The following is a 24,976-nucleotide window of genomic DNA, read 5'->3' on the forward strand; positions in this document are numbered from 1 at the left end:
CTGGCTTCTGCTGGGGTGATTCCCTCCCCGTGGCATAAACAAGGCAGCAACATCACACAGGAGGCTGGGGCCGCCCCCCTTCCCTCCCCCGACAACATAAACATAAACCCGTGCACACACACAAATGGAGGGAAGGCCAGATGGTTGGGCTGTCAGGAAACACTGCTATTTGCAAAAGCTGGATCTGCCCTGGGAGAGAAGTGGGAAGCGTGCGGCACCTTTGCTTTCTGACTCAGCCGCCATTCCAACCTAGAGTGGTGTGAGGGCTGGAAGTGGCTGAAATTCACACCTGGAAGTTGCCTCAGTCTGTCTGGTGGCTGCCGTGGACCTGTATCTGCTGGATTGCTGGGGACACCCAGTTCAGATGAGTTGCTCTTCCAAACTTCGGATTCCACAGCCGACACCCCCTTGCTCGTCATGCTGTTTCCATATGACGAGGATGGCGCTCCAGGGACTTTGAATTCTGAGCTGGCCCCCTGGGACTCACTTGGGCTTTCATACTAATTATTTTCCAAGGCAGTTTACAGCTGGGTCATTTATACTCATATTTTTTCATGACACAATGCACCAGAGGTTTAACACTTAAAAGAAAGGGAGAAGGGTAAGGGTGCTGCACAGGAATTCTATCTCATGGTCCCTCTTGGTCCTAAAGTCTGCCCTTTGTCCAAAATCCACTCCAGCTGCTGAAATTCAGATGGTCTCCAGTCAACCTGGGGTGGCTTCCTGGGGGAGGTGAGGTTTCAGGAGCCTGTGAAGGTGGAGAGGGGTTGAGTTCTGCCTTCTCACACTCTCTCCACATTGACTCCTCCTCTCGATCCATCTTGTTGTTTAGTTGCTTAGTCATATCCGAACCTTTGTGACCCCATGGCCTATAGCCTGCCAGGCTCCTCTGTCCATGGGATTCTACAGACAAGAATACTGGAGTGGGCTGCCATGCCCTCCTCCAGGGGATCTGCCCGACCCAAGAATGGAGCCCTCATCTCCTGCTTGGCAGATGGGTTCTTTACCACGGAGCCACCTGGGAAGCAGTTGATGTCTAAAGGCACTTTATTTGTACTTTTATAAAACACAAGGCTGGGCTATTTTCTCATGGGCTCAGATGGGGACCACTTTGGATTCTGTGTCCTCTCAGGGGATGGTGCTCAGTGTTCTGAAGTGCCCTAATTGTCCTGTAGACATCATTCCACCCCAGTGGGACCCTGAAAAACCTATTCCATCTCACTGTCCCACGCAGGTGAGGCTCCTCATGTTGGCTGTTGAAGGAGACCCGTTCTAACATAGGCATGACATTGTAAATCAACTCACTGTACTTCAGTTTTAAAAGAGAGAGACCCAAAGTTGCATGGAGCTCCAGGGCCCCAACTCCCTCCCTCCTCTGGGGATGTGTTCCCTCGGGGGGGCTCCCCTTCTCCAGAAGCCTCAGCAGAGCACCCAGCATGGCCTCATAGCTTCTCTGCCGTGGGCCCCCGGCTGATTTAGTGGACTATCAAGCAGATTTGGATTGTTTATTGGACATGCCCATTATTTATGATGGCTCACGGCCCTAAAAGCATAGGCATGGGCTGTTTATAGAAATAATCCTAATGAATAATAACCAGGCCCCTGATTTATTAGGATGGAAGAAGGGAGCCACTCATTTTCAGTTGGAGCAAAATGCTCTGAAGGGACCAGATTCTCCTTCCAGAGAGCTCGGAGGAAATTCCTGTACAAATTGGGAGATCTGAGTACCAAGAGTTCAAAGGCGATTATAAAAGAAAATCAGAGACACGTGCCTCTCTGGACCTCATCCTTAATCCCCTTCTAGTCACATTTACAAGGTGACTTTTCCAGATTTTCAGATCCTCAGACCTCATTAAGTAATATCACCTGATCACTTTTCAGGTGACATTGGTTTTCATTTTCTTACCCCCAAAACACTTAAAAGTGAGAGACAAGATGTGGTTAAGTTATTATTGAATTGATTGCTTCAGGCTCACGGAGCCCAGGCTCAAATTCCTGTTGAAAATGCCCCCTCCCTCCTTTCCTCCTTCCTTCCCTCCTTGCTTCCCTCCTTGCTTCCTGTTGTTGACTGAAAAAAAAATGTACAGCGTAAAATTTGAGACTTATGTTTGACTCGGTGGACTTTCTGAGGACTTAAGCCCGGGAGGCAGCCTCTCAGATGGCTCTGCGAGATTGCTTTGGAGAGGTGAGGGAGGAGTCAGGATAGGTAGGAGATTCTGCAACAAAAACCAGGTAGTCAGAACAGCAAAAGATGACTGTTAATTAAAGAAAAGCAGATCCTCGAGTTAACGAAGCTAGTGCTTTTCTACGTATGTCTGGACTCATTGAAATCATCCCTTTGACGTGCACCTCAGCTACCTGGGGCCAGCACCCTGTGTTCTCCATCCTGAGTCCCCTCAGGGTGCACAGTCTGGGGTGGCGCTGGTCATCACTGACACACATGATGTAGGGTTAGTGCTTTCTCTCTGTCCTTGAAAACCATGGCCCAGTAATCCCCTTCTCTCTGCCAAGCTCTTTGTCACAGTCTGTGTAGACCCCTCTGAGTTCTCTGCTCAGCTGTCCGTGGAGCTCCATGGGTCTCGAGTCTTCTGAAGGCACCAATGAGGTTTCTGCTCAGTGTTTCTCAGGGTCTCCTGAGAACATTGGTTGACTCCCTGCTTGGACCTGATAGAACTCATGGATGCTATGACCCCCGAGCCTGAGACATCAGACTCAGGTTGTGTTTGTTTCATTTGCTTATCTGATGAGCCTCCATCATTTGAGTGAATGGACTCAAGATGTCTCAGCCTGTGCCAGGGACATACAGGGAGGGCTTTCCTGCTAGAGACAAAGGAAGAGAGAAAGAGGAGCAATGTGCTGGTGCCCAAGCCAAGCCTTCAGTGCTTCTTGACTTCTGTTCACTGGTTAACAAACCATTTTGTCAGGGATGTTGCTTCTAGTAAAATCTTCTAGAAGTGACAATTGTGCCAGTAAAAGCTGAATTCCTCTTGATGAAGCAGGGGTGGTGGGAGGATATTCTTCTCGCTTAGACCTCTCTTTGAGGAGCACAGTGCGAAATTGTCACTTTCATGGATCAGGAGAGGGAAGTGAAAAGAGACATGTATTGATCCTATATACTCTTGACCTTCTGTACCTGGTAAACCACTTGGGACCTCACAGAGGAAGTCAGTTCTAATGTCACAGAGCAATGAATCTCTGAGTTTCTACTCCGGAGGAGTAAATGGACAGATAATGGCTCATGTCACAGGGTGACCACTCTAAGGAGGTGAGAAATCTGTCTGATCAGCTTTGATCTTCCCTTTCAGAGGTTCCAAAAACAGAGCAGACATTTGAAGAGCGCCTGATCCTCAAGGCTTTCTTACTGAAGTTTGTCAATGCCTACTCACCCATCTTCTATGTGGCCTTTTTCAAGGGAAGGTGAGTATCTCGGTGCCATATGCAGAAGGGCAGTTGGTCACAAAGACAGTCCTCCACTAGGGTCAGCCTGTCCCCGTTGTTAGTTTACATCTTCAGCCCCATGTCCCACTCCCGTTGCCACCTGACTACACTAATCATGCTGGATTATCATCTTCAGATTCTGACAACATGGGGAAATCTGCAGTTATTTGGCTCTGGCCCTGAAGGGTTAATCCTAGAGGAATGTATGTTTCCCAAGTTGAGGACATGGCAGGAGAAAGTTTCATGTCCAGCCAGTGATTCTTGGGTCTTGCATTGCAGGTCTGATGCTATCTACCCAGGTCAGTGTGGACTTCATAGATTAGGATACAGTCTCCCGCAAGACTGCCCTCACTTCAAACACTGCTGCAAGCTCTGGGACTCTCAGGTCACTGATGGTGACCCAACCAGTCTGGGTCACCAGACCCAACTGGTGATCCCAGTTGGGTCAGTTGGGCAGACCCAACTGGCTATAACCACTGACCCCTAGGTTTTGATAATTCACCAGAACAGCTAATAGTGCTTGGGATGTGCTGTCCCTAAAGTTACAGTGTTATTACAGCAAAGGGTTACAAGTCTGAACTGGCAAATGGGAGACACATAAGGCAAGGTCTAGGAGCATCTTGGAAAGAAGCTTACATGTCCTCAGGATGTCGGCTTCCTGGCACATCAACATGCACCACCAACCGCTCATCCAGGCTTCAGTGTCTGGAGTTTTTATTGGGGTCCCATTATCCAGGCATCATTGAATGAGTCATGGCTCATGTAATTGAACTTAGTCTCCGGTCCCTCTCTCCCACCTGAGGTCAGGCTGCCTTTACTTGGGTCAAAGCCCCACTCATTAATCATGTGGCTGGTCTTTCTGGCATTGGCCTCCATGATCCTGAATGAATGGATAAGGAGTTGTGGTACATATATACAGTGGAACAATAGTCGTAAAAAGGAACAAAATTAGATCCGTTGTAGTGATGTGGATGAGCCCAGAGTCTGTCATACAGAGTGAAATTAAGTCAGAGGGGTGGGATGGTGGGTTGGGGATGGGAGGAAGGCTCAAAAGGGAGGGAATATATATATATATATATATACATATAACTGGTTCATGTTGTTGTACAGCAGAAACTAACACAACATTGTAAAGCAATTATACCCCAATTTTAAAAATCTTTTAAAAAAAAGAAAAAGAATTACTTCATTAGCATAAATTTAGGTCTAGTCCCAGGGGCCCACCCTGAATAACAAATTTCCTATCAGGAAATTCCAAGGATTTAGAGATCCTTCCCAGGGACCAAGGACAATGACCAGTCATATACTTTATTATATAATAGTCCTGGGTATAAATCACTTCTGATAAGTATCATTTGTGGTCAGATCAGCTAGGTACCTCCAAGCTTTCCCCTTAGGCAGCAGCTAAGTCAGGAAGCTTCCTTAGAACTGAGAGCTCATCAAGCAGGCAGTGATAGCAAGACTGTCATCATCCACACTTTATAATTCCCTATAAATGTGTTTGTGACCCAAATCACTACTCCTCCTCAGGACCTCTGCACTTGAGGCTCATGAAATTATAGTAGCAGAGAGGTTCTCCATATTAATGATTATATACTTCTTTGGTGATTTATGTCTAGATTTAATAAAAATAGAAACTTGCATACATACGATATTCCAGGAAAAAAAAATCGTAGGACTCTGACCCTTAGATAAACTTGTAGTGTACTGAGAGAGAGAGTCTTGGCAGCAGCATGCTGCAGTCTGCAGTAAGTACTGTAAGAAAAAGTGGAAAGAAAGTGTTAGGGGAATACTTAATTATGAACAGAGACAGGAAGACTGCACCAAGAGGGGAAGTCAAGCTGAGCCTCCAATAGATGAGCAAGATTTCAGGAGATGGGTGAGTGGATAACATTTCAAGAAAGTAGGATTCTTCTATTGGCCTCTCTGGTTCCATGGTTGGCTGGTACCTCTCCACCTCCCTGCTCAATCTTCTTATTCCCTAATAAATTAAACCCTTAGATCTTAGAAGATGAATGAGACAGGCTTTTTCCATTCCTTTGAGTATTTTCAGTAAGAAGTCTGAATTTTTCGTTTCTGGGCCCAAGAATCTCCACTTGCAGTTTTAGTCAATCTTGGCCTTCATTTCCTGGGAAATCAGAAGCCCTTGTGGAGGAACTGCAGTCAGAACTCAATTCTTTTTTTTAAAAATGCATTTTATTTTGTATTGGAGTATAGTTGATTAATGAGCAATGTTGTGATGGTTTCAGGTGAACAGCGAAGGGACTCAGCCATACATATGCATGTATCCATTCTCCCTCAAACGCCCCTCCCCTCCAGACTGCCACATAACATCGGGCAGAGTTCCCTGTGCTATACAATATGTTCCTGTTGATCATCCATTTAAAATACAGCAGTGTGTACATGTCCATCCCAATGGATAGTTATAGAAGTCAGTTCTTGACACAAGTTGGGGGAGGAAGTTGCAGGACGGTACACATAAAGACAAAGAGGGCATGGAAGCCCACTTGGCTGGGAAATCCCTTGAACAGAGGAACCTGGTGGACCGTGGTCCACACGGTCACAGAGAGTTGAGCATGACTGAAGCAACTTAGCACGCATGCACCTGCTAAGACAATCCAAATGTCGTTGTGTTTCGGCTCTGAAATGATCACACACACACACACACACGACTGCCTCAACTCCACACCACACCTGGCCTCAACCCTTCTGCCCTGGGATGTGTCCGAGTCAAAGGTGGGTGATTGTTAGCTGATAACTGGTGTGAACTCCTTCCCAGAGGAGTAGCATCGCCCTGGCCAGTTCTTCCTAGGAGGACGTTGGGCAGTGACTGGTCCACTGGGGAGACACACCCTCGGGCAGCCCTGACTTCCTCTCTCTTTGCCTAACTCTTCCCACACTTCTCCCTCCCAGGTTTGTCGGTAGACCCGGAAGCTATGTTTATGTGTTTGACGGTTACCGCATGGAAGAGGCAAGTATAGCCCCTGGTTTTTCCTGCCTGGCTGGTGGCTCGTAGGTGCCCCTCCCACCCCGGCCCCATCCATGCTTATACCCGCACTGCAGCTTGGCTTAGCTCATGCCCTTGCCTGTCTGATGTCCCTTCTTGCGTCTTCTCATCCTGCAGTGCGCCCCTGGGGGCTGTCTCATGGAGCTGTGCATCCAACTCAGCATCATCATGTTGGGAAAGCAGCTGATCCAGAACAACATCTTTGAGATCGGAGTCCCGTGAGTAGTGAGCTCTGCTCACCCCTCTCCTGGCTGCCAGGGCTGAGCCTGGCAGAGTCAGACTTCCAGAAAGATCTCAGGGCCTCTGCTCTTCTAAGATAGGGTGGCTGCTTGCTCCTCTGTCCGTGCATGCTCAGTCGCTCTGTTGCGTCCAACTTCTTTACAAGCCCATGGACTGTAGCCCCACCAGTCTCCTCTGTCCATGGGATTTCCCAGGCAAGAGTACTGGAGCAGATTGCCATTTTTTACTCCAGGGGATCTTCATGACCCAAGGTTAGAATCCATGTCTCTTGCATCTCCTGCATTGGCAGGTGGATTCTTTACCACTGAGTCGCCTAGGAAGCACTCCTCTATCCATTCTCCAATAGCTTCCCCGTGACGTAGTACCCCTCCTGCATGTATTGTTTGCCAGTCTGATTTGGGATGTTGGAGGCTCAGCAGGATTAAGCACTTGCTTCCCTGATGACTCAGTGGTAAAGAATCTGCCTGCAATGCAGGAGATGTGGATTCAATCCCTGGATTGGAAAGATCCCCTGGAAAAGGAAACCCATTCCAGAATCCCATGGACAGAGGAGCCTGACTGGCTACAGTCCATGGGATCGTAAAGAGTTGAACATGACTGAGCGACTAAACAACAACAATTAGTACCCATAACAGTGACGGAGCTGAGAGTCACATATCTCTGACTTCAAAGTCCATCGTGCTTTTAATGCTGTATCCTCCCAGTGAGAAAGTAAAAGAGCCTTTCAGTATGGTAGATGGTACTTCCTGGTGGTCCAGTGATTAAGACTCTATGCTTCCACTGCAGGAGGCTCAGATTCAATCCCTGGTTGGGGAACTGAGTTCACCCAAATTAAAAAGAACTATAGTAGATGGGTGAATATGAAAGATTGAACCCCAATGTAATGATTTAGAAAAAATCTCTAAGGAACTGTGGCACACATGTTCTTAAGAGGGGAAGGATGCATAGCTGGTGAAACTCAGGCTGGATTTTCCTTTGGATTCTCTCTCTTCCCCTCCCACACGGTTTTATACAGATTTCATACAAGTCCTTCTTTTGTTAGGTTTTGCATTGAGATAGTCATGAAAATAAACACAGACACACAGCCACTGGATGCAACAGGTGAAGACCTACCTTCAGGCAGAGAAAATGTGGCTGTCTCTGCTTTTTGTTTTTATGGCTTTTTTTTTTTTTTTTTTTTGTCGTCAAGAAATCTCTTTCAGGGGATATTTTCAGCTAGCCTGGCATCAGAGAGCCGGGGAATGACGGAGAAAATTGGGGTAACTCTTATAGGCTGAGCCAATACTGTTTAGCAGGACTGGACAGACAGTTTGTACCAGACTTGGAGTTCTTTGCAAACCTGCAAGATTTTATCCATTCTGGGATGCATTCGCCAGACAGTCCCCGTAAGGTTAAGTGAAGATACCGCTGCTTACTCTGTTTCCCTCTTTGATAGTTACTCTGCATATTATTTGAATGGTTCTGAGAAGTCCTGCAGTAAAGAAACTGGCTTAGTCCCTTTCTTTCCAGCTATATTTGTTCATGTCATTGAGCTGGGGTCTCAGTGGCAGACCTTGGAGTCCACTCTGACTAGTATAAGCAGCAAAAGAGTTTGAGAACAATATGAACAGAGTACGATTTGAGGGATAGAGAGCCAGGCTCTGAGCTACAGGACCAGGAACAACACTGTCCACACTGCAGGAGGGCTTGCAGGGAATGCTACTGCCTCCGTCTCTCAGCTCAGATGGCTCAGAGTGAAAAATGAGAATTGGATATCACAGAGCTAAACCCACAAAAACTACAGTCTGAGCCTTGCCAGCTGTCTTCATCAGCTTGAGTTGCTGTAACAAAATAACACTGACTGGGTGGCTTAGTGCAGACATTTATTTCTCAGAGTCCTGGAGGCCATGAAGTTCAAGATTAAGGTGCCTGCAAGTTTGGTTCTGATGAGGACTGCCACCCCATGTAAGCTCATGTGACCCATTCTCTGTATGTATATGGAGAGAAAGAGAGCTCTGGCACCTTCTTCTTGGAATATAAGGGCACTAATCCCATCACGGGACCCCACCCTCATGGCCTAATCTAAAGTAAGTGAAAGTGTTAGTTGCTGTTAGACGTGCCTGTCTCTTTGTGATCTCATGGACTGCAGTCCACCAGGCTCCTCTGTCCATGGGATTCTCCAGACAAGAATACTGGAGTAACCATTCCATTCTCCAGGGGATCTTCCCGACCCAGGGATTAAACCCAGGTCTCCTGCACTTCAGGCAGATGCTTCACTGCCTGAGCCACCAGGGAAGCTCCATCTAAACTGAATTAACTCTCAAAGGCCCCACCTCCTAATACCATCACATTGCCAGTTATGACTTCATCATATGGATTCTGGAGGGGACACAGTCAGTCTGTTAAACAAGCCTATTGGTTTAACCTATACACAAAATGTTTGAGACTTCCCTGGTGGTCCAATGGCTGGGACTCCATGCTTCCAGTGCAGGGGGCCTGGCTTTGATCCCTGGTCAGAGAACTAGATCCTGCATGCTGCAACTAAAACCCAGCGCAGCCAAATAAATATTTTAAAAAGAAGATCTATGGTCTTTAAAAAAAAAAAAATTTGTATGCAATAAAAATATATATGCAATGGTTCTTATTTTCTCAGAGATGAGTGTTTTTAGTTTGGGAGGCAGAATAGACTGTGTGTGACTGGGCATTCTCTCTGTGGTTTGTCAGAATTTAGACAAGTGAAGGCCAGGCATTTCAGAGCCGTCAAGGAAGGCTTCATAAGCAGGCAACTGTGTCTATGTCTTGAAAGAAGGCTGTCACTGTCATATGTAACCAGTTGGTCTGCCATTTAAAGAAACAGTTTCCCCTGGGTGTGGATATCTTCTCTAAACAAACAACATACAGATTTATCAGAACACTTCCTAACTCGCGTATGGCTTAAAGGAGAAGTTGTGGTGGTCCCATGATGGGACCTGGGGCATGCCAGGGTCGTGGAAGGAGCCCAGAACCTCTCTCAGTCTGCTTAAGGGTCGCTGAGGCCTAGGTTCCTTGAGCTGATTGGGACAATTAGCAAATATATATGTTCCAACTCCTTTCTCCAGGAAAAGCAATCCTATAGGAGCAGTGACGTCCTGAAAGGTTCCCAGAGGAAGCCATTCTTTGGTCTTTCTCAGAAACACAGAGAGATAAAATTATAATGGAGAAAACCAAAGTTGTCTGGAAAGAAAACCCTTTTTAATGAGAATCCTGCATATTCGCTCAGAACACTTTGCCATCCCAGTGCTCAGAATGGGTCTCACCATCACCCACCATCAGTCAGGCTGTTTTCTGTCCCCACACTGGGACAGCCTCAGGGGGCACTTGGGCAGGTGATCTTTCTTGGAGGAGATGGAGGAGAATGTTGACCGGCATCTCTGTCTGCTTCAGCCAGCCTCTGGTCCTCAGTCAGGAAATCATCAGTCTTGAGAAGCTCAACCCTCTGAAATGATGCCTGGGTCTCAGCTTTCTGATTGACAGTCATTCCGTGATAGTCATCAAGTAACGCTGGTGGGACACATGGTGTCTGTGGTCTAGGAGCTTAGCATCTTGGAGAGGACACATTTGTTATGGACCAACATCCAGGACATAGACAGACTGGAAAAAGATGTGCCCCTTTGAAGCTGTGAGACCAGCCCGTCCACCACTGCTACCCTTCAGACATCTGGGGAAAACACCTGTCTTTCCAGTACATTGGATGGAATTAGATACAGCTTGTGGGTGTGAGTTGTCCATTTTTTCTTTCCTGGGCATCTGTTCTACCACTTAGCCCATCCACTATGCATCCAGAAGTCTTTTTAGAGTGTAAGAGAGGAAAGAAATCAGGCATGTGTTTGGGCAGTGTGTTGGATGTTCCCCAACCATCAGTTCCATCAGCTCCATGACAGATGAAACCTACACATGGCTGTTTTCCTTGCAGACTAAATTTTCTTCCTTATGCTTGATGCGTGTTTAATATGCCACCCTTTAATTGGTGGCATTTGCATGGCAATTCATAGAGCTGTGAGCAAGTCACTTCCTATGTCTCACTGTCCTCATCTCTTGATGCAAAGGATTTAACAATTCATAACATAATATATATTTAGTATGTTCAGTTCAGTTTAGTCGCTCAGTCGTGTCCAACTCTTTGCGACCCCATGAATCGCAGCACGCCAGGCCTCCCTGTCCATCACCATCTCCCAGAGTTCACTCAGACTCACGTCCATCGAGTCCATGATGCCATCCAGCCATCTCATCCTCGGTCGTCCCCTTCTCCTCCTGCCCCCAATCCTTCCCAGCATCAGAGTCTTTTCCAATGAGTCAGCTCTTCTCATGAGGTGGCCAAAGTACTGGAGCTTCAGCTTTAGCATCGTTCCTTCCAAACTATGTAATAATGTAATAATCTCTAAGGTATTGTCATTTCAGCTCTAGCATTCTATGAACCTCTCCTCTAGTCAATGAAACTGGTCACTGCTGATTCCAAGACAAGTCACTTCTATTTCAGAAGATTTTTTCCTCATTTTAGTTCTTTATTATTATTATTATTTTCTAATTTTAGTTCTTAGTATGTTGTTGTTCAGTCCCTAAGTTGTGTCTGACTGTTTGTGACCCCATGGGCTGCAGCACACCAGGCTCCTCATCCTTCACTATCTCCAGAATTGCTCAGATTCATGTCCATTGAGCTGGTGATGCTATCTAATCATCTTTAGTATGTTAATGGACACATATAGCCTAATCAGGTAGTTGAATTCAGGAATGTAGAGCAAACGTTCTTCCACCAAGCCTTACAGTCTATTATCTTCAAAGTGGAAGTAAAAGTAGCTCAGTTGTGTACGACTCTGCGACCCCAAGGACTGTAGTCTGTGGAATTCTCCAGGCCAGAATACTGGAGTCGGTAGCCTTTGCCTTCTCCAGGGGATCTTCCCAACCCAGAGATCAAATGCAGGTCTCCTGCATTGCAGGCGATTCTTTACCAGCTGAGCCACAAGGGAAGCAATGTTCTCAGTAATTCTACAGACTGTGATTTGAATTTGTTCACCTGCAATCACCGTGATTTTGGTTAATAGGTCTTCTACGCTCCACTCAGAGCCCACTGTCAGTGGATTAGACTCATCCAACCCAAAGTTCATGCACCTGGCACTATCCTTATTTATGACAGAGTTGAGAAACATAAGGTAAGCAAGAGAAAATGGGGGTCTTTACTAGGCAAAAGAGAAGTGACAGTTGAGCCTGATGATGAGGAAGGAATATTATAAATTATAAAAACTGGGTCTAATGGTCTTTAATTCTTTGATGGAGGCAGTGCATCTCTGTAGGATAGGGATTTTTGTCAACAGATCTGGTTTTAAATCTAGGCATTACAAAATACTCACTGTAAAACCTTGGGGAAGTTATTCTAGAAAGATACATGGTTATGTAAAAATATATCATGCTTATATACTCAGCTTTCTAGAAAAGAGGAATCATGGGCAACTGAGAAAGGGAGAGCCATTCTTGGGCATTACAGACAGCCAAGGTGTTCTGTCGCTGGCTTTTGTGTTTACAAGTGATGCTGTCTGAGCGTTTCAAGTCCAGGGAAGAGACCTTGTCAGGACTCAGGATGACTTTTTTCTCTTCTATTCTGGGACCAAAGACTTGTGGCTTGTGGTGGCTCTTAGGTACCTTCAGTTACCTGCCTCCAATTTTTTTTTTTTGTCCCTTCAGGGAAATAAATATTAATCTTAGAGGCCAGACTTGATTTTTAAAAAACAAAAGCAAGTCTGAGGAGTTAAGTAGGTGATCATACTGAATAAGAATATTTGGTAAAAAATATGATTATACACGTAAGATTGATCATCTTTTACATTCATTGTCTACTTCTGAAAGCAATCTTTGAGATTTATCCGAAGAAAATTTTAAAATGTTAAAGACTATTGAACTGACCTTTGTTAGTAAGCCAGGTACTTGGCTCTAACTTATATCTCTCTCTGAGGATGCCGTGTTCTCCTTAGATTCCCTGTGTGTGCATGCGTGCACACCTGCATATTGTAAAAAGCACCACCACTAAATTCTGGTGGCTTCTCAAGTCGACCAGCCCAGCAGCCTTCTTTATTAGATTGTTTCCCAATCTTTAGTCACTGTCAGCAGCTTCTAAATTGTTTTCCATTATTTACCTAGACGTAAAGAGTGGAACATGACTGAGTGACTTTCACTCACATTTACCTAAACAGCTATTTGCATATTAATTTCCTATAAACCAATTCACTTTTTAAGTCCATCTCATTTCTGAAAATGGAAAACTAACGCTATCAGTCACCCTGAATAGCAAATAACAGTAGAAAGAAATACAATAAAAATGATCCATTATTAATCATTGATCTTAGTGTAAGATCTGCATTCTCTTTATTGAAAAGGAAGTCACGCAAGTGCCGTGGAGCTATTCACGGCATACCAGGGCTGGACTGGGGTTTTCTCCAGGCGTGCAATCAGAGGGATGGGTTGAGAGCAGAAAAGGGATTAATTCTCCCAGGTCCTCTAAGGAGATGTAAGACCAAGTCTAGTGAAAGTGAAAGTGAAGTCGCTCAGTCATGTCCGACTTTTCATGATCCCATGGACTGTAGCCTACCAGGCTCCTCAGTCCATGGTATTTTCCAGGCAAGAGTACTGGAGTGGGTTTCCATTTCCGTCTCCAGGGGATCTTCCCAACCCAGGGATCAAACCCGGGTCTCCCGCATTGCAGGCAGACGCTTTGCCATCTGAGCCACCAGGGAAGCCCAAGACCAAGTCTAGAGACCTTCCAAAAACATCCCATGAACTGCAAGTGGAACTTGTCCTTTGCTTGGGAGACACTGGCTTCAAGCAAAGTTCTTGCCTCTTAACCCCGTGGATCTCCATGAGGCTGGCACAGATACCAGGTGTGTCCATGAATACTATACACCTGCCCTTTGGGATCTCAGATAAGCATCTTCAGCTTCCAGATTTCTCCCTTGTTACCCCTAAATTTTGTGGGGTCCCCAGTCAGGGCCCCCATGAAGGGCCAACTCTGTCTAGGCAGCATCCAAACAGAAGCGTGTCCCTGGAGGTGTAAAAATGAAGTGCTTTCAACGAAGGCAGCAAAACTGGGGGCGGTAGGTGATTCAAGGGCAACTCTGTAACCAGTGAGGACATGATGAGAAATGGAGCTGAAGCCGTGTGGTCTGGCCACGCAGCCCGGGCTGCCTGGGCCTGACGCGACACATGCTTTCCAGAGGGGGCCAGGTGGTTTTCAGCACAGTGGGGCTCAGAACAATGCCCATTGGCAGCTCCTTCTGACGTGACTCCAGATGTGGCTCGCGGCAGGGCAGGATCCAATCCTGTGCTAGTTATTACTTGAGTCCCCTGATGGGGACTGTCCTCATCTCCCTCACGACACACACACACACACACGCACACACACACGCACCACCTTTCCCATCTGTGTTTGTGCAGAATGGACTTTAGATCCCGAAACACACCACAGTACATCCCAGCTCTTCACTAAGATTTTATCTCGAGCTCATCTCCAGCATCTCATGAAGCAAATAAGAAATGGCCTTTTATCATTCATGGAGATGAATGTGTATGTGTGTGTGTCTGAAAGAGAGAGAGAGAGGAAAAAAAAGGGTAAATGCTGTCTTTCTCAGGTGTCAGATTCTTTCCTGAGTAACGAATGAGATGGACAGAGCAGATGGATTAATATGTCCACTATCAAAATGTCTCCTGTCTCCTATTCTTGCTAGAAGCACCAGATCACATCCCCAAACAGCTGCAACATACCCCTGGACACAGCCAGGAAGATTTTGTAAACTTTCTTCTTTTTTTGATAAATGCGATGTCTTATATTTCAGGACATAAAACAGTTTCTCTTTAAAGCCATCACAGGAGAGGGAGGTGTGTGTTCCCCTCAGTACAGTGGAATCTGGCCGTGAATCAGAGGTTTAAGGAACAAATTTGAATCCTGTCCCATGTCAAGAAGAGGAATACACAACTCAGAGGTTGACGTGTTTCTCTTCTTGTGCCCCATCCCAGGCTCAGTTCTGCCTTCTCTCACGAGGCTTGAGGTCTGTGGAGCCAAGGGCATTGGAAGACTGCCCGGGGCCCTGATTCCTCCGGTTGGGGGCGAGGGTAGGAGGCAAGTTGTGACTAAAGGTCACCATGGTCTCAGGGTGAGCCTGTAGGGCACACACAGGGGGAAGGCTCAGGGTTCTGGACAGGGTTTCTGAAACTTGTCATTAATAAGGGACAGAGAAAGAGCAGATGAAAAGGAGACAAGGGTAACATCAAAGGAGTTATTTTAACAAGGGAGTGCATCGTACGGTCGGAATCACCATCTGAGGCTTTCCACACGGCCCATCTGTGTATTATACAATGTGCAGGATTCCTGTTAAATCCTGCACTGGAGGGACTTCCTTTATTCATGTTTTTAATGGGGACTGGGATCTCCAGGAGGGAGGCTCCTGGGAAAGAGAGGGTTTGTAAGAACTTTGTGGACTTTGGGACCTGCCCACAGCGCAGCACACGGCTGACCACCCTCTGTTTCTTCCATCTGCGCTCCACCTTGGCCTTGGTTGCTGTGGGGTCTCATGGTTGAGCATCTGTTCCCGTGACTCCTCTTTCCTTCTGTTTTTGCTCCTTGGAAGGTTCCTTCCCCTCCACTCCGCCCACAGACATGTTTATTGTGAGGGCTTCTATTGTTCTCTCTGTGATGGTTCTTGGGGCTCTAGCTCTAACTTCCATCTGTTTGCAGAGCTCCAGGCCACGTATTGGAGAAGGACATGGCAATCCACTCCAGTACTTTTGCCTGGGAAATCCCATGTACAGAGGAGCCTGGTGGGCTATTGCCCATGGGGCTACAAAGAGTTGGACACAACTGAGCAACTAAACAACAAGAACAAGACCACATATAGCAAAGCTTACCAGGCATCCCTACTTCATTGTCTCGTGAGACCCTCCGTCTCAACACGCCCTCCCCCTCTTCTCTTGTGTCTGCCAGCTTAGCCAGCTCTGCAACAAGCCATGCACCTGGCTGAGCACTCTAGAGATCACCCTTGGTCCCTCTTTCCTTCCCAGCTGCAGTTCCCCACTTGCTTAACCCCATCTCTGAAGCATGTCTCCATCTCTCTGCTTCCCTTTGTGTCCATGGCAACCGTCCTAGCCTCTGCGACCCTGATCTCCCACTGGCACCCCTGCATCCATGTGGCTTACAAGGGCATCTTCATGAGCTTGGGCCACCTCTCAAGTCATCTTCCACCACTTTCTGTCTCTTACCTTACGTTCCAAACATCTTGAGCTTCTTTTAGTCCTGCAGTGAGCCATGCTCACACCGTCTGTGGCTGTTGCACAGATAATTCTCTGTGTCGAGAACACACACCTTTCCCCATCACAGCACTCTCTCTCTCCTGCTGCTTTGCTCATCTTTTGTCATTTGATTGGTTTATATATTTCTTCCCCAGGAAAAACTTGCAGGTTGGGTTGACCATCGTCTCCTAAATCTCACCCTTTCTAATACTCATTACACAGGACGAGTGATGTTTGTTTAAGTGTCCACTGTCCCAGCTGAATTACCTCATTAAACACATCAAATGCCTTTCACTTCAGTTCAGTTCAGTTGCTCAGTCATGTCCAGCTCTTTGCGACCCCATGGACCACAGCATGCTAGGCCTCCCTGTCCGTCACCAACTCCTGGAGTCCACCCAGACCCGTGTCCATTGTGTTGGTGATGCCATCCAACCATCATCCTCTGTCATCCCCTACTCCTCCTGCCCTCAATCTTTCCCAGCATCAGGGGCTTTTCAAATGAGTCAGCTCTCCACATCAGGTGGCCAAAGTACTGGAGTTTCAGCTTCAACATCAGTCCTTCCAATGAACACCCAGGACTGATCTCCTTTAGGATGACTGGTTGGATCTCCTTGCAGTCCAAGGGACTCTCAAGAGTCTTCTCCAACACCACAGTTCAAAAGCATCAATTCTTCTGTGCTCAGCTTTCTTTATAGTCCAACTCTCACATCCATACATGACCACTGGAAAAACCATAGCCTTGACTAGACGGACCTTTGTGGGCAAAGTAATGTCTCTGCTTTTTAATGTGCTGTCTAGGCTAGTCATAGCTTTCCTTCCAAGGAGCAAACATCTTTCAATTTCATGGCTGCAGTCACCATCTGCAGTGATTTTGGAGCCCAGAAAAATAAAGTCAGCCACTGTTTCCCCATCTATTTGCCATGAAGTAATGGGACCGGATGCCAGGATCTTAGTTTTCTGAATGTTGAGCACTAAGCCAACTTTTTCACTCTCCTCTTTCACTTTGACCAAGAGGTTCTTTAGTTCTTCACTTTCTGCTGTAAGGGTAGTGTCATTAATAAAATATTTATTTATTTGACTGATCAAGTCTTAGTTGCAGCACGTGGGAATTTTCATTGCAGCTCACAGACTCTGTAGTTGTGGTGTGTGGGGTCAGCAGTTGCAGTAAGAAGACTTAGCTGTCCTGCAGCATGTAGGGTCTTAGGTCCCCCGATAGGGATCAAACTCACATCCCCTGCATTGCAAGGTGGATTCTTAACCACTGGACCGCCTCAGGGAACTCCCCATCAATTATTTTTCATTTCTTATGTAGCTTTGGCTTTGTTCTATCATTTTTTAAATCAAAATATAAGTCATTTACAATATTGTATTAGATTTATGTATACAGCAAAGTGATTCAGCTGTGTGTAGTAGTATAGTAGCAGTTCAGAACTGAATAGGGATATATGCATGTGTTTAATTTCCCATGATTAATTATAACCATTTATTATTCTTTACTAAAGATTGAGTGAAGTATCTGGTTACTGGCACTTGGAGGGAAAGTCTCAGTTTGAGTTCTGGTCCTGGACCTTCCCTTTCTCCTTCCCTCTCTTCTTCTCTTCTTTTCTTTCTTTTTTTCATCTCTCTCTTCTTTATGTTTTTTTTTTTTTTTCCCTTCATCCTCTCCCTTTGTCCTGAATCACATCCAGGGTCTCAGCTAGTTCCTAAATTCATACTGTTTGGCTTTAGAATCTTTAGGTTTCCTTTTGGCTTCTCTTAATTTCTTGTGATCACAGAATTGTTGCTTGCTATCTTATTATGAAATATTTTATCTAACTATTGCATCTGTGGATCTCGACCATTCTTTATCTCCTCCTGTGATAAAGAGGAGGAGGACAATGATAGATATATTTATTTATGGAGCTCTTGGCATATAACAAGCCCTAAATTAAGCATATTACATAGATTTTCTACTTTGACCCAATGGACTGGTTAATATTTATTTCTCATCTTATAGGTAAGAAAACTAAAGCTTATGGAGTCTTCAACTTCATACCAACCCCAAGAGGCTGGGCCATTATTATCTTGTTATTATTTTAGACCAGAAACATCCTGAATGAAGTTGACTCATCTACTTGGGCTAATACGGCATGGCTTAAACAACAGGAGTGTATTTTCTCACACTTCTGGGGGCTCGATAGTTCAAGATAAAGACTGGCCATGTTTGGTTTCTAGTGAGGGTTTCTTCCTGGCTCTCAGGTCACTGTCTCCTCACGGTAACCCCATTTGGTGGAGACAGATTAAAATTTTAGTTGTATTTATTTATTTGGCTGTGCTGGGTCTTTTCTTAGTTGCAGCACATGGGATCTTTAGATGCAGCATATGAGCTCTTAGTTGGGGTCATGAGATCTAGTTCCCCAACCAGGGATTGAACCTGCATTGGGAGCACAGAGTCTTAGCCACTGGACCATGAGGGAAGTCCCTCTCTTCCTTTTCTTACAAGGCAAACAACCCTCTAGGTGAGGACCCACCTTTATGACCCCATTGAACTTTAATGACTTCCTAAAAGCCCTGTCTTGATATACAGTCACACTGGGACTTAGAGCTTCACACATATGAATTGGGGAGTGGGGAATGGGTGCAGCTTACCCCATGGTGGTGGCTAGACAATGTTTAGCTTGGCTTTAATGGACATAATTGAAGGCAGGAGGAGAAGGGGACGACAGAGGATGAGATGGGTGGATGGCATCACCGACTCAATGGACATGAGTTTGAGCAGGCTCCAGGAGTTGGTGATGGACAGGGAAGCCTGGTGTGCTGTAGTCCATGGGGTCACAAAACGTCAGATATGACTGAGTGACTGAACTGACAGAATGGACACATGCTATTTATATTATTAAGACCTGAAAATGTTTGAGCTGGTAAGAGAGCATCATTTCTAGTATTTTCTAAACACTCCCCATTCCCCATGAAGAGGGTGGGTAGTCCACCCATTAGACAACAGGACTATCTGAGCATCTGACAGGTAGGGCCACTTCTCTGTTGCTTATCCAACAGCAGAAAGAATTCATTTTCTTTGGATTTGAAGAAACTTGATCCTTTGTGGGGGACCCTTTTATTATCCTAACAGAGGACCGCCTCAGATTGTCTCCTTAGTGTTCCTCTCTCTTGTCCTTAGATCAGAGTGGCTTCGATGTCAAGACAGTCATTTTTCTCTTTTCTGTCTGCAGAATGCACCCTCTCCTCTAGAGGCTTCTGGTGACTGGTCCCTTTCTTTTCCAGGAAGCTAAAGAAGCTATTTCGGAAGCTGAAAGATGAGACAGAGCCTGAAGAAGCTGACTCTGCCCATTCAAAGCATCCAGAGCAGTGGGACCTAGACTACAGCTTGGAACCATACACTGGACTAACACCAGAGTATATGGAAATGAGTAAGATCCTATGGACTTTCCTTCTGCTGGAGGTGGGTTCAGATAAGGAGTCCAGGGTGGAGGGGAGGATTAGGAAAATCCCCGGGGCAGTGTCTACTCCTTCAAAGCCTTCATGGCTACCCAGTGTCACCTTCAGGGCCCCGTGGAAGCTAAGGAGGAAGGGGCAGAAGGAGCCTTGAGCTGAAGCACCTCGTCACCCATTTGATACTCACATGGAGCCCTCTTCTCTTTGCATCTCCTCTCCTCATCTATCATATGAGAAGCTTTGTGTCTAGGTTTCTTTCCATGGTTTCCATCATGAGAGGCAATTGAGAAGTCTGAAATTTAAGAATGGACTTTCTGTTAAAGAAGAGTAAAGTAGTCCCCTGACATTTGGGACAAGGATTTTCCATCTTGACAAGGAGAATAGAGGAGAGTCCCTCCCTCTGATCAGGCAGGGCTCAAAACATGTGAGCTTGTCTCTAAAAGTGGTGAGGATGTCTTGGGTAGGCGGTGAGAGGAGGATTTCCAGTTAGAATCTCTGACTGCCCTCGGGTGAGCCTTGAGAGCGGGAGTGTGTGTAGCACAGGCTGGTAGACACGGTCATCTCAGATGTGGTTGGGGAGACATGCGTTCTCCATCTTGAGCAGTGTCCCAGCTTGGACCAGCTGCCTTCCAATGCTTGGCCACTTGTGAATAATCCTGATCTCTCACTGGGGTGGATATTTGAGAAGCCTGTTTCCAAGGCTTGGAACGAATGAATTAAAAACAGAGGACCAAGAGGGCAGATGTACCATCTAAATATTGACTCAATCTAGAGTGTGTGGAGGAGCATCAGCGAGATCCCACGACAGAATCACTTAGTACTTTCGATCAATAGACCCTCATTGTGTTTGCATAATGGTTCCAGCCTCCTTTGGTTAATCCCTTCTCACAGGGGGCCACTCATGCCTCTGTGTATCAGGTACTTCACTTGTTATTTCTAATTGATATTTATTCTGTCTCTTCATGTATGTTTGTGTGTGTGTGTGTGTGTGTGTGTGTGTGTGCATGCGCACATGCATATATATGTGTGTTAAGGGTACAGCAGTGGATAAGGTCTAGGTCAGATGGCTAACAACATTCTGTTCTAGCCCTGGGGTCTCTAAACAGATGTGTTAGCTGCTCAATCGTGTCCAAGTCTCTGTGACCCCATGGACTGCAGCCCACCAGGCTCCTCTGTCCATGGGATTCTTCAGGCTAGAATCCTGGAGTGGGTTGCCATTTCCTTCTCCTGGAGATCTTCCCCACCCAGGGATTGAACCTGGGTCTCCTGTATTGCATTCTTTACCATGTGAGCCACCAGGGAAGCCCAGGGTCTCTTAAAATTCCAGGCAAATCCTGAGCTTTGTCATCTAAATAAACTTGCCAAAGAAGATCTAAATAAACTTGCCGAAGAAGAAACAGTCATTAGGCCTGCCTCAGGAGCAATAGACACAGAAACTATCAAGGTCCAGTTTGCGTAAACACATGGCCCCCTGCTGCTTTTCACGTCTCACCAAGTTCTACCTCTCATCCCTCTCCAACACTGAGCCAGGCATTAACACAGACACAGCCGTTTGGATTTCAGATGTCCTTGTGTGTCTGCCGTCCTCTCGGGAAGAAATTGTTGCCAGATTGAGGCTTCTATTGGGGGAGAGGCTTGCTCCTTACTCCAGAACCCCTGTAACTCTGTCTTTAAACCTCCACCTTCCAACTCAAGTGCCTCCCCTACCACCCAATTATTTGCGTAGGTATTTACATAACTGTCTGCCTATCTCTCCAGAGCTGACTATTTCAAAGCTCCCTCTCTTGAGTGATGAAGAGCAGAGAGCCTTGAGCCATACTCCCTGGGTTCAAATCCTGGCTCTGTCACCAGTTAGCTGGACAGCTTTGGGTAAATGGCTAACCCTAACCCTGAGCCTGACCCCGACCCTGACCCTCACTCTGATTCTGACCCTGACCCCAACTTCACTGGATAGTTGTAGTCGTGAAACACTTACAAGGCACTCGGGGAGGAGTTGTGGTGCTGGAGAAGACTCCTGAAGGTCCCTTGGACAGCAAAAAGATCAAACCAGTCAATCCTAAAGGAAATTGACCTTGAATATTCATTGGAAAGACTAATGCTGAAGTTGAAGCTCCAATACTTTGGCCATCTGATGTGAAGAGCTGACTCACTGGAAAAGACCTTGATACTAGAAAGAGGCAAAAGGAGAAGGGGGCAACAGGGGATGAGATGGTTGGATGGCATTGTTGACTCTATGGACCTGAGTTTGAGCAAACTCCAGGAGATGATGGACAGGAAGCCTGACATGCTGCAGTCCATGGGGTTGCAGAGAATCAGACATGACTGAGTGACTGAACAATGGCAGAGGGAGGGGCGAGTCTGGAGACCAGGACAGTCTCTCCAACAATCCAGGTTGATACTGATTCAGCCTTGAGTGGGGGAGGAAGCCTGGACCACACAGGGGCTTCCCATGCTGAGTTCCACAGAAACTCACTCACAGAACTCTCGAGGCCATTCTGCTAAGCTATTAGCCATTTTAGAGACATGATTATTTTATTATAAGTGAAAGGACAGTGTTTCTGACTTAGATGTCCTTCATTCCTAGTATCTCTGGGTTATCCTCTTCACCCTTTACGCGACCACTTGCCCCCGGGATGATCACAGATGAGGTCCAGGATAAACCTCACCCAGCGATGACTTCATCTAGTTGTGTAGGCTACATGCGGTTGGAGGATATTCTGGGGTTCAGCCCTAGGCGTGCTGTGGCTGGTTACATAGCTTAATGCTTTCAAGTCAGCCAGGCCTTCTTTCCTCATCTGAGAAGTAGCTTTGATGAAAATAGCACCTACTTTGTAGGATGCTTCTGAAAACTAGGAGATGAATCTGGAATAATTAAAAATCAGTGCTTGGGAAACTCCCCTGGTGGTCCAGTGGCTAAGACTTTGCATTGCCAATGCATGGGGTATGGGTTTGACTCCTAGTTGGGGAATTAAGATCCTGCATGCCATGTGGCATGGCCAAGCAAATATAAAACAAAACAGTCCGCCATCTCGCTACGCTTTCAATGAATATTGGCCACCATTGTTGGTGTCAAGAGTCCAGTTTCTTTCTCTTGAACCAATAAATTGACTAAAAGCCATCTGGAGGCCCTGGATGCAGTGAGCCCTGGAGGTTTTCCCCATCCCATCAGCGTAGGATCAGGTGTTGATTTAAAGACTGAGGGTACGAGATTCCAAGGCAAATCTAAGAATCACACTGGAAACCTGAGACATAAGCAGTCTAAGATACTTGTCCTTCCAGAGAACATGGAGGCCTTAGGGCTTTGTTTGTCAAGTCTGGCATCTCACGTGGGCTCCTTTTTGGCGTCTGTTGATCTCAAACCCACAAACTTTTGTTCCTCTAGTCATCCAAAAAATAATTGCTATTGTCTTCCTGACTTAGGAATTCAATTATCCCCTGGTGGAGCCTCCTCTAGTTTATTAAATGCAGCCCAGGCTTTGAGGCCCTCAGGCTATTCATGTGGGTGTCGAGCCACATTTCTTCTTGTCATTGATATTGTCATTACAGGAGATCTCATTTTTCTTAGTTGCAAGCTTATGATCCTGTCAAATCAAAAAGGAGGTGCACGGGTGATTGCATATTTTGGAGTAAGTGCCAGATCCTTATTTTGAAAGACCAAGAGCTGTCAGTCTCCCTTGCTCTCTAGATAAGCCCACAGAGTCATGTAAGACTTACGCAGCTGATGGAAACAAATGGGACACCTTCCCTCCCTCCACCACCAAGAGACTCGGGGATCCACACCTTGCAGCTGCATCCAAGTTGTCTCATGAAATGGCAGACTGGAACTTCAGGGTGCAGGAGGCACGTGGATTGGTGTAGGCTACCACTTCTCCATGACTCCTTTCTGACTTTGCCTCATCTCTAGCTGGCAAGAGGGCTGCTTAGGATGATCCAGAACTTTTTTTTTTTTTAATTCCATGACTCCTTACCTCACTGACTTTGCTTGTTGACTGAAAAATAAAATTGCACCACCCAGATGGTACTAGTGGTAAAGAACCCACCTGCCAATGCAGGAGACATAAGAGATACGAGTTCAGTCCCTGGGCTGGAAAGATCCCTGGAGGAGGGCATGGCAACCCACTCCAGTATTCTTGCCTGGAGAATCCCATGGACAGAGGAGCCTGGCGGGCTATGATCCATGGGGTTGCAAAGAGTTGGACATGACTTAAGTGACTGTACATACACATGCAAAAGTTGAGAATTATGTTTTATTTGGCAGACATGCTAAGGACTTAAGCCTAGGAGACAGGCTCTCGGATAGTTGAGAAAGACTATTCCAAAGAGGTAAAGGAGGAGCCAGAATACATATTTTTGTAAAAAAACAAAAATGGTAATTATAACATCAAAAGGTTACTGTTAATTAAAGAACAACCAGACATCTCAAATTAATAAATTTAGCACTTTCTATGTATGGGAAGGAAAGCTATGACAAACCTAGGCAGTGTATTTAAAAGTAGAGACATCACTTTGCCAACAAAGGTCTGTATAGCCCATGCTATGGTTTTTCCGGTAGCCATGTATGGATGTGAGAGTTGGACCATAAAGAAGGCTGAGTGCCGAAGAATTGGTGCTTTCAAACTGTGGTTCTGGGGAAGACTCTTGAGAGTCCCTTGGACTGCAAGGAGATCAAACCAGTCAATCCTAAAGGAAATCAAACCTGAATATTCATGGGAAGGACTGATGCTGAAGCCAAAACTCCAATACTTTGGCTACCTGATTCGAAGAGCCAACTCATTGGAAAAGACTCTGATGCTGGAAAAGACTGAAGGCAGAAGGAGAAGAGGGCAACAGAGGAGATGGTTAGATAGCATCACCAAGTCAATGGACATGAATTTGAGCCAACTCTGGGAGATAGCGGAAGACAAAGGAGCCTGACGTGCTGCAGTCCATGAGGTGGCAAAGAGTTGGACACAACTTAGTGACTGAACAATAAAAACAAAATGTCTGGGAAGATGCAAGAGTCTGAAATCTTCTCTTTGATATACACCTTAGCTACCTGGGGCCAGGACCCTGTTTTCTCCATCCTGAATCCCTTCAGGCTGCACAGTCAGGGTGGCTGCAGTGGCAGATGGCTTGATGGCTCTAACATCTTTTGTTGGCTGACTGGCAGGTGAATTTGTTGGTCTGCAGTCTCTACTAAGAATTTTGGATTGCCTTTTAAGTCCTCAGTGTTTCCTCTTTGAACAATAGCAGGTACATCCTAATTGCTTTGTTTTCTACTAATTCTTCCCCTTTCCCTTCTCAGCTTTTAAAAAATTTATTGATTTTAATTGGAAGATAATTACTTTATAATATTGTGATGGTTTTTGTCATACATCAACATGAATCAGCCATAGGCTTACAGGTGTCCCCCTTCTCAGCTTTTAAAATAGATTTTTAAAAACACAGTGTATGGAGAGAATGACATAGAAACATATACCCTGCCATATGTAATGTAAATAGCCAGTGGCGATATGCTGTGTGATTCAGGGAACTCAAACTGGGGCTCTGTAACAACTTAGAGGGATGGGAAGGGGTGGGAGGTGGGAGGGAGGT

General features: G+C 46.0%; 1 protein-coding gene across 1 annotated transcript in view; it reads left to right on the forward strand.

Annotated features, from left to right (window-relative positions):
* ANO2 (anoctamin 2) overlaps nucleotides 1-24,976 on the forward strand; it is a 334,451-nt gene that overhangs the window by 273,485 nt on the left and 35,990 nt on the right. Inside the window, exons 17-20 of the mRNA XM_013964246.2 lie at nucleotides 3,306-3,417; nucleotides 6,352-6,409; nucleotides 6,563-6,663; nucleotides 19,232-19,377. Coding sequence (XP_013819700.2) covers nucleotides 3,306-3,417; nucleotides 6,352-6,409; nucleotides 6,563-6,663; nucleotides 19,232-19,377 — 417 coding nt within the window. The remainder of the gene's footprint in view (nucleotides 1-3,305; nucleotides 3,418-6,351; nucleotides 6,410-6,562; nucleotides 6,664-19,231; nucleotides 19,378-24,976) is intronic.

This window comes from Capra hircus, chromosome 5, assembly GCF_001704415.2.
Source record: "Capra hircus breed San Clemente chromosome 5, ASM170441v1, whole genome shotgun sequence".
In the NCBI taxonomy this organism is placed as follows: Eukaryota; Metazoa; Chordata; class Mammalia; order Artiodactyla; family Bovidae; genus Capra; species Capra hircus.